We start from the raw sequence: 15,052 nt of genomic DNA, 5'->3' as shown, positions 1-15,052 counted from the left end.
ACAAGGAAACGTTGCTCTCGTCTCCTTTCAACAGAATCTAGATACTGCGAGATAAAATAAAAAGTCACCGTTTGTATGTATGAATAAGAACAAACAGAAAAGAAAAATTAATTCATTTAATAATTCAAGATTCAAAGATGTATTCGTCACATGCAATCGTACAAGTGCAGCAGCGGAGAAATGAAATTGCAACATCTCCGTTTATTGTGCAAAAAAATAGTGCAACCAGAAAATAAAATAAAATATACGTGTGCAAAGTAGCACGGTGAGTATGCATTTGTGTGATATATGGTGTGTGCCGAGTGTGTGTGATGTTGATTTATGAGGGTTTATTGTCTGAATGGCGTGAAGGAAGAAGCTCCTCTTCAGATGCCCAGATCCGGCCATGACACTGCGTAGGCGCTTGCAGGAAGGTGGCTTCACACACAGTTCATGGTCGGGTCGGTGAATGTCCGTCGTGATCCTGGTCGCTCTGGACCTGCACCGCCTGGTGTTAATGTCCTGAAGGCAGGGCAATGCAGTTCTGGTCCTGCAGATTTCTGGTCCTGGGTGCAGCAGTTGCCGTACCAGGCGGTGATGCTTCCAGAGATGACAGACTGGACGGCGGCAGAGAAGAAGGTTTTCTGCAGCCCGGTGGAGGTCTTAAATTTCCTCAGCCGTCTGAGGTGACACGGGCGCTGCCTAGCCTTCTTCACCTGTGAGATGATGTGGGTTGTCCGTGTTAGGTCCTCAGAGATATGAACTCCGCGGTACCTATAGCTGGACACCTTCTCCACCAGGGTCCCGTAGATCTGTAGTGGTGCGTAATGGGACCTCTGCTTCTCCCTCCTGAAATCTACCAAGATCTCCTTGGTCTTGGTAACGTTCAGGTCCAGGTTGTTGGTCTTGTCAGCAACTCCACCTCTTCCAAGTAGTCCAAACAAGTCTCCATGTTGTTGGAGATCAGGCCAGCTGAAGTTCTACCTAGACAGCAGTTTTAACACGTTTAGCAAAAAAATGCAGGAATGAATACAGTCCTGTGTTAACATGCAATATCATGATGCATAATTGAGAAAATCAGTGGTGCCAGCTTGGATTAGAAAAGAGAAAAGGTGATGTCTGATGATGTCAGACTCTTGATGAGACGCTATCATGACCCAACAGAGTTCAGACTGCTTTTGGTAATTATGTCTGTGAAACCTGCGGGCTCTTTTCCACACATTTATATCCACAGTCACGTTTTCTGATGCTTCTATAATTATGTTTTGGTATCCAAGCCTGCCAATGAAACGCCATAATAAATTCTGTACAGATGGTTAGTCGAGAAATTCTCACATGAAATGAAAACACAAGCGCTGATGTGATGCAGCCACTGAAAAACAAGTTGCTCTCTGTAATAGTAATAGTCTCACGGAGGCCATTTTCAAGGTTTAGGTTTGTTTTAGTGTCGAGTAATTGGCAAATATTTATCTTTTCAGTGTGTCCTTAATCAGCAGCTGAAAAGATGATGGGTAGTGAAAATATTTCAAGGTGAAGTATTTGAAAACCTGTTCGCTATCGTAGTATTCAACCACTTCCTAGCTAACATTGCCGATCTGATTAGTTTACGTCCAGTAAATAAATGTGTCCACGGTATGTGATGTAACACTATCAAATGGTGATGTTAGCAAGGACGTAGTTGTATGCTAGCATTAGCTGTTGTTTAACAGAAGCTAAAACCATGCTCACACGGCGGCCATCTTCCTCCGTCTTCATGCTCAGGGTGGGCAGCTCAAATGGTGCGATAATGCTGCTGTTTTCTAGGTTGCAAGTCATATAAATTAAGGTAATCTGACAAATATACCTTTTCACTGTTTTTTCAAATGATCGGCAACTGAAAGGATAATGGATAGTGAAAATCTGGGGAGACATCGGGCCATATTTCAAGGTAAAACAACACATTTGCTAACCCATTGGCTAACATTAGCATTAAACCACATGCCAGCTAACATTACCAAATTATGAATGTGTCAACGATGTTTGTTGATATTTTAAAATAAATGTACATCTTTTCTGTCGTATCTTGTAACATGTATCAAATAGTACTGTAAGCTAGGAACTGATTGAATGCTAACATTAGCTGTTATTTAACAGAAGCTCACACGGCGGCCATTTTCCTCTGTTGTCGCGCCCAAGGTCGGCAGCTCAAATGCTAAGATGACGCTACTGTCATATAAATGTGGTGAATCTGCCGTATTATCACTTCACCACACCGAGATCAATCAGCAACCGAAAAGATGAAGGATACTTCAAATCTGGAGGGACATCGGCCAAATTTAAGTAAAAGAACATAACTCATTAGCTAATGTTAGCATTCAACCACTTCCTAGCTAACATGACCATCTGGTTAGCCTTCCTCAAGTGTGTCCAAGACGTAAGTTAATATTTTTGAATTAATTTACACTCATTCTATCGTACTTTGTCACACATATGAAAAGTAATGTCAGCTAGGAAGTGGTTGAGCGCTGACGTTACCAGTTTTCTAACAGAAGCTAATGGGTGCATGACAAAGTAGCCTCAAAACATAAAGTACTAGATGGTGTCACTCGGTGTTATAGAGGACAAACAACGTTTTGGTGAACGTAGTGGTAAGTAAATAAGTATTATTATTATTATTTACTTGAATAATTCCATCTTAATCTACTGTTTATAGTTCAATATCCTACAAATTAAACACATGATCATCAACAAATAATTGTTTTTCTTGTCAGATGAAAGTTCGATACGACTCTTATGTCTGTTAGCAAACCAGGAGCTACAGCTGGTTAGCTTAGCTTTGCTCAGAGACTGTAAACGGGGGCAAACACTGGCCTGGTGGAATCTTGTTATAAATATTTCCACGGTTAATGATTAAAGTGTAGCTCTTTGCCTGAACCTCTCCAAGTCGATTCTGTGCCAAAACCAAATGAAGCCGTCACCACAGCGTTGTGAAGCCATAAAACAGTAATTGATCTTTTGACAGTGATTTATATTGGTTCTCAGGAGTGATGATGGCCCGCCGATAAATCACCAATTCATAATAGAACATAATAGACGTGAATATATCGTGCAGATAGGTTTTTAAAATGTGAACCTATCCTAAAATAAATCCACTGATAAGTGTTGTAATGCAACTCCCATCTCCCTGCCGATGATGGTGAAATGTATCCGCGGCTAACAGCTATCAGTCAAAATATCAAACTGATACCGAGTCTTTCCATTCACAGTAAAAACAAAGCAGTTGGTTGTCCCACGTTCACAGGAACAGGTGAGGTTCCTGGAAAGGAAAACAATACGAGAGAACCGACTCCAAACCACACATCTTTAATCTGATTAAGGGTTTTGCTGAACTTATGCAACATCTTGTTGCATCATAGAGATCATTATCACTTTTAATTAAAGCAGCTTTCTTTGTTCATACACCTACAAAATGTACGTACATTTGTTTTGGCCACTTGTTAGCGTCAAAAAGGTGTAATGACAACACTGACACACCAATAACCTTTTAAATTTGATAGGCTGTGACTTGACACTTGAGAGCAGCTGTTTATTTACACATCCAGCAGTTACGTAACAATATTACCATTCATTTGGTGTTGTGTTGGAGTCCCCCTGATGAACGTGAGTCTGATTGTCACACAGCTACAGCATTTAGACAGCCCGGTCGTCTGAATAAAGTGTTAAAGTAGCAGTTAACATTTCTGCAAACAACTTATATCTTCACATTTGTATGTGTCACAGGCTACATATCACATTTCTACAAAACATGTTCACATTACATGTTTACGACCTGAAGTCTGGACGTCTCCAGCCACGTTTGTGTTGACAAAGACAGTTTTTTAATCCAAAACGTGAGCTTTTTCTGACCCTGACCAAGTGGTTTTTGTGCCTAAACCTATAACCAGATCATAAGTACAGTGTTGTCACAAGATGAAATTCAAAACTGAAAACATGAAGTTGCAACATAAAGCATATCTGTGGTTTGCAGAAACATACTACAAGTTGCAAGTGTAAAGTTTTTAGCACTTTTTCACACACAAAAAGCTGCCTATCAGATTAACAATGAGCTGAAACTCTGTTTAAAACACTGTAAGACTCAGATCACTCCCGTTGTCACAATGAAATACTGATTATAACCGCCTTTAAAATCCAAAAACGTGACAGAATTAATCATCCAGGTGAAAAACCCCTCATATACACGAGACAACAGCGTCCTCGGGGCTGGACTGGCCTCCTTTGGCTGGACTCGCTGTTCTGTTCACGCGTGCCTTCTTGAAGCGTGACTCATGCTCTGTGTGCACCTTCACATAATATGCAAATTCTGAGGTTAGCATACAAGCAAGGGTACACTTGACTGCAAATGCATACCAGTCGGGACACGCTGTGCTGTTCTTAGATGTCAGCAGGGATGGAAGAAGTACAGCAGTGTGGAAATACACGTCCATGCACTGGTGGCGGAGGATACCGTGCAAGGTCGCGTACACTGATGGAAAAACCACTGGGAGCAATCTGGGGTTAAGTTCATACCATGACATGGAGACTGCTCAACCTCCTGAGCCACAGCCGGCCCTTAAAGGAACGTTTCACCCATTATCTGCTCACCCTCACGTCGATGTAGTCCACAAAACATTTCTGGAGCTTCGCAGCAAAACAGCATCTGCAGCTTTGTTCAAAACAACTGAAGGAGATGAGGAATTTATCAAAAAAATCACAACATGGGTGCTCACATGCTCATGCAGTGTGATCATAGTCATGGCCAAGCAGTACAGTAAGATTTGAGACAGAATGAGAGTAAATCACAGGATGACTTGGACCTTTACATCTTGTGTTTACATCTTCTGATAGCATCATGTGATAGAGTGTCTGAGGTCAGAGGTCACGTCCTGTAGCGCCTCAGCAGCGTGAAAGGCAACGCAAAGAAGTCACAGCTTCAACATCCTCTTTTAAAAAACTGGTTAAATGCTGCTCCTTTTGTGACCTCGCCCAGTCCAACTCGAAAGAGACGTGAGCTGACAATTTTGTGGGAAAGTCTCCAGTTGCTCATGTGCAGAGTCAGAATACTGGAAAACATCAGTTACACCCACAAAAACAGAGTTCCCAGAACTCGAATCACCAGATTACAGATGTGTGATAATGACTCCTCCTGCTGGACTCAATGAAACAGTGCTTTCAGGCGTCGTAGGTTCAGTTATGGTGAAGAGCTGTATGAATTTAGAGTTAGAGTGCAGCTCAAGATGTGGACCAAAGCCTTAAAATTCAATAAAAGGCAGTGGGTCTTCAGCCTCCATTTAAAAGAGGTGAGAGTTGGAGCGGACCTGCAGTTTTCTGGGAGTTTGTTCCAGATATTATAACTGGACGCTGCTTCTCCATGTTTAGTTTTGACTGTAGGGACTGAAAGCAGACCTGGACCTGACGACCTCAGAGGTCCGGCTGGTTCAGACAAAGCAGAATCATTGACAACAGCAGGATTTTGAAATCTCATCTCTGACAGACAGGAAGTCAGTGTAAAGATCTGAGAACTGGAGTGATGTGACCTACTTTTGAGTGCTTTAAAAGACATCCTTACAGTATTCAAGTCTACTGAAGATGAATGCATGGACTAGTTTTTCCGGATCCTGCTGAGATATATGGACCGCTGAGGCCTATCAAAAATATATAATAATATAAAAACGTAGGCAAAGTGTGGCAAGTTTATTTATTTATAAAGACAGAAATCATCAAACTCAACGTAAATGAAAACGTGAACAAAAAAAATCACAATAAGTTTTAGATATTTAGTGTATTTCCATGTTTCTGGAAAGCTTTTCAAAGAAATAATAAAAGTGGGAAAGTTGACGCCAGAAACTTCATTACCCAGAAGTCAAGCGGTGCCCTTGCGCATGCGCAGTGTGAGTGGGTCTCATGACGTTGATTTTGTTGTCTTAACCCAGTTACTGTAGTTGAGCTACAGCTCTGCCTCGTCTGTGACAGCCAGCAGATACATGTTGCAGTTATGTAGCAGACGGAAGACGGACTTTACCCCGCTGTGACCGGCTAACGTCAGCTAACGTCGCGGTCCTCTGTCGGCGTGTGAAAACTACCGCGTCTGTCACCCAGCTAGCTCGCTAGCTAGCTAGCCAGCCACACGCTAGCAAAACAAGCTGGTGTGAGTTTGCAATGTGCTGCTGTTTGTTTTCCTCCTCTCTGTCGTCTCGGCTGGCTGTCTAACGCAAGCTGCCAAGGCGGCTAAGCTACGCGTCGTGTCGGGGAGGGGAAGCAGAGACACACGCCGCTCCTCGTCTCCATATGCTGTTGGTGCTATCAGGTGTCCGGCTAAGAGATGTGGCAGAGTGTCGGGCTCACACTGCTGGTCATTGTGGCCACACTCGTCTGTGCGCTGCTCTTCATGCTGTTTGGTGAGTTTACAGAGAATAAGTCTTCATCACTTACACAACTCACACGTGTTTGTGTGGCTGCTTTCACCGCTGTCATCGGATTTGGGGATCAACAAGGCCGATGTCAGTTGATTGAACTGCTAGCTAGCTAATAAGATGCTGTTATGTGTTACTTGCTTAACCCCAACGTGGGAGTAGCTCCACAGTTGAGCCTAAAATGTCCACCTATTGCTTTGTAAATAAAGTTGCCTTTGTATGGCAGGTCAGAGTGTATTGAATGTCTTTGACCGGCAAGTTTCGGTTACAGTGAGGAGTTGCTATATTTATCAGCCGCAGAGGAGTCTGGCAGATGTCTGGACACAAACATGGCTGCTGCTGATCTGCTGCTCAGACACCCTCATACCTCACACATGATGGGGTGAAACTGGACACACCTGAGCCGGAGAAGCAGGTGGAAGTGATGTCAGAGTAGGACTGCAACAATCAATACTGATTATCGGATGAATCGATTAATCACTTGGTCTATAAAATGTCAGAAATTGTCCTTCTGGATCAATAAAGTTCTTCCTGAGCTTATATTGTCTTATTGAGGTCAAAGCGGATGTCTTTAAATAGCTTGTTCTGACAGTCCAAACCCCTAAGAAAGTCAGTTTTACATGAAATCCTAAAAAAAGCAGGAAATATCCATATTTGGGAAGCTGAAAAACATCACTTTTTGCATAAAACTTTCTTTTAAAAAGGGGCACTGTGTTGTTTCTGTGAAGAAATTCAAACTCAGAATTTGAATATTTACAATATTTATCAGATAATACAAACTCACAGTATTTATTTTTTCCATAACTGCATAAACAAGCTGCTCTCAGAGGAAAATAAGGTCTCAGAACGCTGTTTGAAGCTAGAAAAGGTGGCAGGGTCCGCCACATATAAACAAAGTTAAACAGTATAAAATTCTGTGTTCAGTTTGTGTCGATCCTGCCCACATTCTTTGTTTGGGTTGGGTTGAAAGTGTTTTTTATTGTGTGGTGGCCAGAAGATGTTTTATTAGTTAGACGAGTGTTGGCAGTAAGTCGTTAACTGACCGTGACTGATTCAGAAAGCTCATTGATCATTCCTGTGAACATCTCCTTCCTCTTCTTCACCCCTCAGGTTGGTATGTAGTGTGGCAGCTCTTCCTGTCCAAATTCAAGTTCCTGCGTGAACTGGTCGGGGACGCCAGCACCCCGCAGGCCGAAACGCAGCCGTCCGAAACGAAGAGCGAGCGCGCAGCTAGCGCTCCGACACGAAGTCGGCCCAGGACGGCACGCCAAAGAGTCGCCTCTCCAGAAAGCACTTCATAGAAAAGAAAAATCACCCAGACAGCCACTGTGCATCAACGCTCTGCTCACAGTGACGGCTCATCAGAGATGTTTCCCCACTGACCCTGTGCTCTACACTACACAAGGACACTCAGTCAGCCCTCCTCTTCATCAGGACACTTTAAACTGACCAGGCAGATCTCCTGGTTTCAAAGGGAAAAGCCATTAATGTACATTAGTGTCCATTTCTGTGTGTCATCTGTTTAATTATGTACAGTCATGTATGTGTAACTGAGTCTGAGGCTGCTTCCTGCCACCTACTGTGGAGCGTGACGATGCTCCATCACACACAGATGTTTTCAATCCTCTCACATGTGTTTAGTCGTGTTTTTAACAGAGTCGGAGGATAAATGTTTAAAAAATGATCTCGTCTACATCATTTCAAGGTAAAAACTGAAAAGCGATTTGTACAGCTGACAATTTAATGTTCCTTAAAACGTTACAAAGTGCAATGAAAAGGATTGTTCACGCTGTCACGTCGATGTCTCCTGCACAGTGTACTCTTTGTATTACGGACGACCATCCGGTAGAAAAACGCCCCCGAGCCTCCCAGGCAGACGACGAATGACACGGCTTCATTCCAGTGACCTTTTTGTTTCTCGCAACTTCTCCTTCACCCTTTTGTTTTTTTTATAGGTTTATACTTGAAGAGTGAGGAGAAGGTGTCGAGGACCGAAGCAGCCCTGTAGGTTATTAGCTGATCTCGAAGCGATGAGACGAAGCTCCCTGCTGCGCCGGGTGGCGTCTGAACCCTCTCCCTGTTCCCTGTGCCTCTCGTCTGTACCAGTGCCTGTCGAGACGGCATCCACTGTTCGTTACATGACCTCCTTTTTGTAAAAGCTGACAAGTAGCTTGGTTTCCATTACAGAGCAAATCAAAGCTGACCAGGGCCTAGTGGATATATTTATGTAATAATATTCTCCCTCCAGGTGAAACTCATGTAACTCTTGCACCTTTTTATCAGCATTTTGTTTTCTTCTTCTTCTTCAGTGGAGCACCAGCTTCAAATAAATAATGCCATAAGTACGTCGAGCACTGCTTGTTTTTTAAAGAGAAATACACGTGATTGATGGCTCACAGTACCCTGATATGCAAGATATTAATTACCAGGAATATAAACATACAAAATACACAATAAACTAACTTGTTCTGTACGCACACATGGTGAAAAAACATGTATCAGCCACTTGGAAATGCAAATTCAGAAAATTATTTGGGTTTTTGAACACAAGTCAGACAAACCAAAACATTTAATAGTGTCCTGTGTGGCTGTCAGAGGGTTTAACGGCCATTTTAATTGACTGATCAAGAACATAAGCAGCAGATTTATTGATAAAATAATCGTTGAGGTGCCTTCAGATAGAAAATTAAGCACAATTTTGCCTCGAGTCATCAGTGAGGGTTTGATCACTAGACCATATTTTCAGTCCTAACCAAGCAAGATTGTGCAGAGTAACTAAAGTACATTTACTCAAGTATTAAGATAACATAAAACTCAATTGTCACAGCAGCTCAAGAGTGGGAAGCATTTATGATTTATAATATTAAACAAGATATGGTACTGATCCTTGGAGGTGGTTTCAGCTAACCAGCTGCAGCATTAAAGTAGTGTACACATTAATGAATTAATAACTAATCCAGTCATAATATTCATCAAGGCAATAAATCAGTATTGTATCGATATTAAGTATCTTTTAAAGGTTTTAAAGGCTGTTCAGTCGCCTTTACTCCACATTTTTGATGATTAATCGTCTAAAATCTTCTTGTGTTAATAATTTGATACTGTTTTACTTTGTTTACATGTGGCGGACCCTGCCACCTGTCTAGCTTCAAACTGTTCTGTTCTTATTCTCCTCTGAGAACAGTTTGTTTATTCAGTTATGGAAAAAATAAATATCCGAGTTTGTATTATTACTTCATTAATATTGTGAATATTAATCCATGAACCTCGCAGGTGTTCCAGTATTTTCTGTTCACCTGTCATTCTCGTCTTTGACCAGCAGGTGGCAGTGTGGCACTGACGGAAAACTGCAGCCTGAAGGAGACACCAACCAAACATCTGAGCAAGACAGCACATGTTTTATCTCTTTATTCTGTTCAGTACGTGTTGAATCCACGTGGACAAAGAGTATAAATCTCTCACCTGCAGCTTTTATGTCGCACGACTTAACTGAGAATGAAATAAAACTATTTTGGAGCAGCTGACCTTTAAAGGCCCTCAGGTCAGAGCACAAAATAAAGGAAACGTAATGAATAGATATTTAAATAGTCGTACGATGATCGTGTATTCGCCTGAGTTGAGGGGTCGTTAGGTTTGTGATCCTCTGAAACAAACACCGCAGCTGTTTTGTTTCTGAGTGGAGCTCACAAACAGGACCAGATGCTTAAAACACAAAAATAAAAGACTAAAAATAAAAACAAACAAGCAGAGAAACACATGGTGAACTCTCTCCGTCTCCTCTCAGCTCTGCTGGCTGGTTTCACATTGTTGCAGTGAATTAATGTCCCAGAACCCGATGCTCTGAATTAATCTTCTGTACGTATAATCTAATTTAAAATGCTTTAAAACTCCATTTTAATCTTTGGCGAGGCTTTAATGCATTTCAGCCGCAGAGGGTCATTAGCTTATTCCTTAAGTGCTCGTTCTTACTGCAGAGCACTGCAGCGTGCAGCTCAGCGAGGTCTGAGGATTCATTTTAGATTTACGGATGTAAAGAAAACAGAAGTGTAAAGCTTCAATAGCCCACTGACACATTTTAAAGTTCACATGTATTGAATTTCCCCCCCGCAGCCTGTGGCTTTTAGACTCTTCTCTGTTTCAGTCAGCTCGTTTTAAAGCACATTTTCATTTCACTCACGACTGAACTACAAGTTCAAAATCCACAGTTATGACTTGGAGACTTTGTACGGTAGTGAAAGGAGAAAGACAATTTTGATCCTGCTTGAATTGTGCCATTAAGTACATGTGGGTTTGTTAATTTAAAAGATTTTTAACGTAGTTCGTCGTAACACAAGTGAAAAATAAGATGAAAATACGTAATTATAAAGACAACACAGCCGACAATCGCGTTAGTGACGTTGTCTTGTTGAACGTAAACATTGTAGAGCTGCTCCTGTACATCAGCAGCTCACTGAACTGATGAACTACCCTTTTATATAACTTCAGTTTTCAATACGACCAGATTTATTTTGATTTTCATCTTTTTTTAGCACCTTTTCTGTGCCGAGGTGGCGGCCATGTTGGCGTTGGTGATGTTTATTGAGCGAGATGATGTCGTTCACAGCTCGTGTTTTAAAGAAAATTAAAGACATTGCTGCCTATAATATTCCTATGATCATCCAATCAATCACTCAATCTTTATTTGTATAGCGGCAATTCAAAAACTGCCTTTCAACAGGCAGAAACCTCGAGCAGAACCGGACTCGCTCAGCAGCCTCGGTCCTCCTGGAAACACTTCCAGGCCGAACCACCTCAGATACAGATAGTTTTTTATGTCCTAGCTCCTGTTAGAAATTAACAGATTACCATATAATTATGACTTTTACCTTGTCAGAGTGTTTCTGTGGTGTTGCTGCTTTTACTTCGCCAAAATGTACGAGTAACTTCTTCTACAGCTAAATGTAATAAAACACCAGGAAGAAATACTTAAAGTGCAGTAATTGATACATTTCACTGTGGTATGACTCAAATGGTTGAGAATCCACACATCCAGAATATCCTGCATCCATCATCGACTGGAAACAGATGCAGAAAATTAAAGAAAACCGCCCTTACAGTAAATTATCTTCGAGGCGAACCTCCTCTCGCAGATTTATTCATACTAATGATGCCACCTCCGCCTCAGATCTGGCTCGCTACGCTCCTGCCTGCAGCTGGGGCCTCAGCGAACGAGGCCCTGCTGAGTTACGAAGCTGTAATTTCAGAGCCTGCAAATACTTTACAGGAAATGATTGTGGTAAGCCAAGGAAATGACATCGACTCTCCAGTACTCTCTGTATTTTCAGCAGAGAACCACACTTTGCTATCTGCTCCTGCTGTCGGCCGTATCGCCTCTCTGATGACCTTTTTACCGTTCGTTCGCTCAGACAGGTGAGCGGCTGACTTTTTGATTACCGCTGCTCCAAATTTCCATCTCAGCAGTCCAACACCTGTTTGCTGTTTCTCAGCCTCGACTAGACGGTGTCTCATCGGGCAGCGTGGAGACGACTGCTCCAGGGGATTTGAGCAAAATGCAGCTTCAGCTCTCCCCGTCTCTGCAGCACCTTGCGAAGGCCCTAGCTGTGCAATTGTGGTAAACCAAAGACAGCCATTTATGAGATGTTTGGCATGCTGCCCCTGGTGACACACATACAGAAGCTTCTGCTAATGTTCAGAGCAGGACTGTGTGTTCTGGCCCGAGTGGATTTATTAGAGCTGCCAGGACTAAAATAACTCATTGATTCACCAATTTCTCCCCAGGTCACAACCATTAATCAGCCAAAAGCTATTTTCTCACTTGTTTGGAGCACAAGATGTCCTGACGAGCCATTATTACGGCCCCAGAAAGGCAAAATAGCAGCGAAATACAGGGAGCCGACCATGACAGCGCCATGGCTAGCCATAGCTAAAATTAAATGGAGGCTACTTAATGATTTTCCCTTGCTAGCTGTAATAGAAAAGTATTGATTTAATGAACCAACGTCTGTAGTTTTTCCAACATACTCACACAACAACAACACAGCCATGATGAGGAAACAAACCCAGCTATTCCTGCTGTAATTAACTAGCAAGCTAAACAGCATCAACTTGACTTGAGGATTTATTTTGGCTTCCAGGACGAAAATAATTCAAGGACGAGCATAATCAACTGTGAGATATTGTTCTCACTTGTTGAGAGCCACAATATGTCCTGAAAGGCCACAGTTACAGCCTGAAACAGCTAAACAAAGCAAGCTAGCTATATTAAATGAAAGCTAGCTGGTAAGATAGCTATCACTAGTTTTAGCTAATGCTAAGTTTACTTCTGAATGTTTCCCACTTCCCATCTCAGTTATTCAACAAAACTAGTTTGAAAATCCCAAACATGAACACAGCTAATCTGCTGCTAACAGCAATTAGCTTAGCAGAGAAGTAGCAGTAACCTCCATCTTGTAACTATGTTCTGGCCTGAGTGGATTTACTAGTTTCCAGGGCTAATATAACAAGCACAAACATTTTCCTCACTTGTTTAGAGCCAAAAGATGTCCCAAGTTGCCATCATTACTGTACTATGATGGCAAAACTACAGCTAAACAAAGCAAGCTAGCTGGTGAGCTATGACCAGTTGTGGCTAATGCTAAATGTACTTGTTTTTTTCCCCTAATGCTAGACCTTATATATAAGAATATCAATGATGGACCAACATCTTAGTCATTTAATGAATTATTCAACAGTCAACGTGGAGAAAACCACAGCTAATCTGCTGCTAACAGTAATTAGCTTAGCTGAGAAGTAGCTGTACTGCCATCCAAGCCTTTGGGCCTACACAGCTGTGTGGCAACATCAGCCTGTTGGTTGGTCTGGAGCTAAATCTCACCAGCTGTTTGATGTATTGCTATAAAATTTGGTGCAGACGTCGACGGCGCCCACAAAATCAATCCTAGTGACTTTGGCAATTCCCTCAGTCTTCCTCTAGAGTTACCGCGAGGTTGACGCTCGCGGTTTTTCAGGGAAATGTCTCGATAACTAATGGATGGTTTTGGTTTGCCATGAGCTTCGGACACAATTTTGTTTCATGTAACATTCAGTTTTATTAGCATTTTTGACAGCAGTTATTTAGTTATTTGTAGTGCACACACTAGTTAACTTGTTCATTAACTTGTACGTGTAATTAATTCAGTTTATTTTGTGTTACCGGTTCTCTGTGAGGTCGTCGCTGAAGCATCTGGCTGGCAAAAGGCTTTCAAGCTGCTTCAGGCTGCTTAAATAAGTGCCAATTTGGACTGTACCATGTTCCTCCTGTACATGGGGGCCGGAAGTAGTGTTCTAGTTTTGATTTCCACCATTATAGTTTATTTAAAAAACTAATCTTATAATGTTCTTTTATTATTGTCCTTTAGCTAATGTTTGGTAGCATTAGCAACATGTGTTGGGTTTGTGTTAGCACTTGGTTAGATGTTTGTGTCCTGTTCATCCCCTCCTGTCCCTAAATGGTCTGATCAGCCACTACATAAGTTCCCCCCACCACTCTTAAGTCTCTTTAGTTGGTGCTGAAGTTTACGTCTGCATCTTTTATGGGTCCAGAATTATTCTTCAGAACTTCTGTTTTTAATTTATTTGCTATTTTTAAATAAATAGAGAATTTTTTTCCATGTGTCTGTCTTACCTTCCAGCTCGGTCCCTGACAATCGCTTACTTTTCCTCGTCAAGTCCTCTGTGCTGATAATTAGCATGCTAACACGCTAATCTCAGATGGTGGTAAACATTAGGTCTGTCAACATATTATATAGCAGTAGCCTCGCTCAAGGCACCGCTGTCATGTATTAGAGCTTCTGGAGATTTCTTTTTGGATGCAATCATCTTTAAAAGGTCTAAAATCAGGACGTTACATCCTTCTACCAGCCTGAAAACTTTAAAACCCTTTTCTTCTCGTCCTCTGGCTTCTGCAGGGTAGATTACAATGCAGCAGACAGATTTGTAAGACGGACCTGACATCCTCCTGATTTACTGTGTCTGTCTGCACTTTGGGTTAAATGGGAAACCTTTTCAAAGTCACTGCAAATTCCTTTCTTTCTCTTCTCCCCGGAGAGCCCGGAGAGGAATGCACTGAATAATAAAAACACTCGGATTGCTTGTAAGTGCCAGCCTGCGTGAGCTCGGAGGATTTTTAATGAGATTTTCTGATTGGGAGCTGAAGGGAGGGAGGCTGAAGTCTCGCTGTGGTGGCCAGGCAAAAACAGAGACGTATTCTCCAATCTGTCAGTGAAAGCAAGAAGAAAACTCATCCTACAGTTTAGTTTCTGCTCAACTTAATGTTCCTGCATGAAGATCTTCTGTTATTCTCTACATTTTTATCAATTCACTTCACTGTAAACCAGAGAAAATGTGCTGCAGCTGATCGGGTCACTCTCAAAACCAGAGGACGTACGCAGCAGCGTCTCGTCCTCGTTATCGTCTTTGTGTCGTGTCAAATGTTCCACATGTGAAGTGAAGTGTTTGGCAGCGGCGGCTCATCCAGCAGCTCTGCGCCGCTCAGTGAAATCCCTCCAGCTCCCATCTTACACTGAGATTACAGAGCAGAACTCACTCTGATCAGACATGACTGGAAATCACTAAATATCCCCTCGGGGAGCAAAGAGGATGTGATC

General features: G+C 42.1%; 1 protein-coding gene across 1 annotated transcript; it reads left to right on the top strand.

Moving 5' to 3' along the window:
- Positions 1-5,871: 5,871 nt before the first annotated feature.
- On the top strand, positions 5,872-8,752 carry smim13 (small integral membrane protein 13). The gene is made up of 2 exons (XM_084379419.1): positions 5,872-6,392; positions 7,518-8,752. The coding sequence occupies exons 1-2, from the start codon at positions 6,317-6,319 to the stop codon at positions 7,706-7,708; spliced, it is 267 nt and encodes an 88-aa protein (XP_084235545.1). The 5' UTR covers positions 5,872-6,316; the 3' UTR covers positions 7,709-8,752.
- The last annotated feature ends 6,300 nt before the right edge of the window (positions 8,753-15,052 follow it).

Source organism: Pagrus pagrus, assembly GCF_965226575.1.
Source record: "Pagrus pagrus genome assembly, chromosome: 17".
Taxonomy (NCBI): domain Eukaryota; kingdom Metazoa; phylum Chordata; class Actinopteri; order Spariformes; family Sparidae; genus Pagrus; species Pagrus pagrus.
The sequence above is the reverse complement of the archived record's forward strand: the minus strand, read 5'-3'. Positions and strand labels throughout refer to the sequence as shown.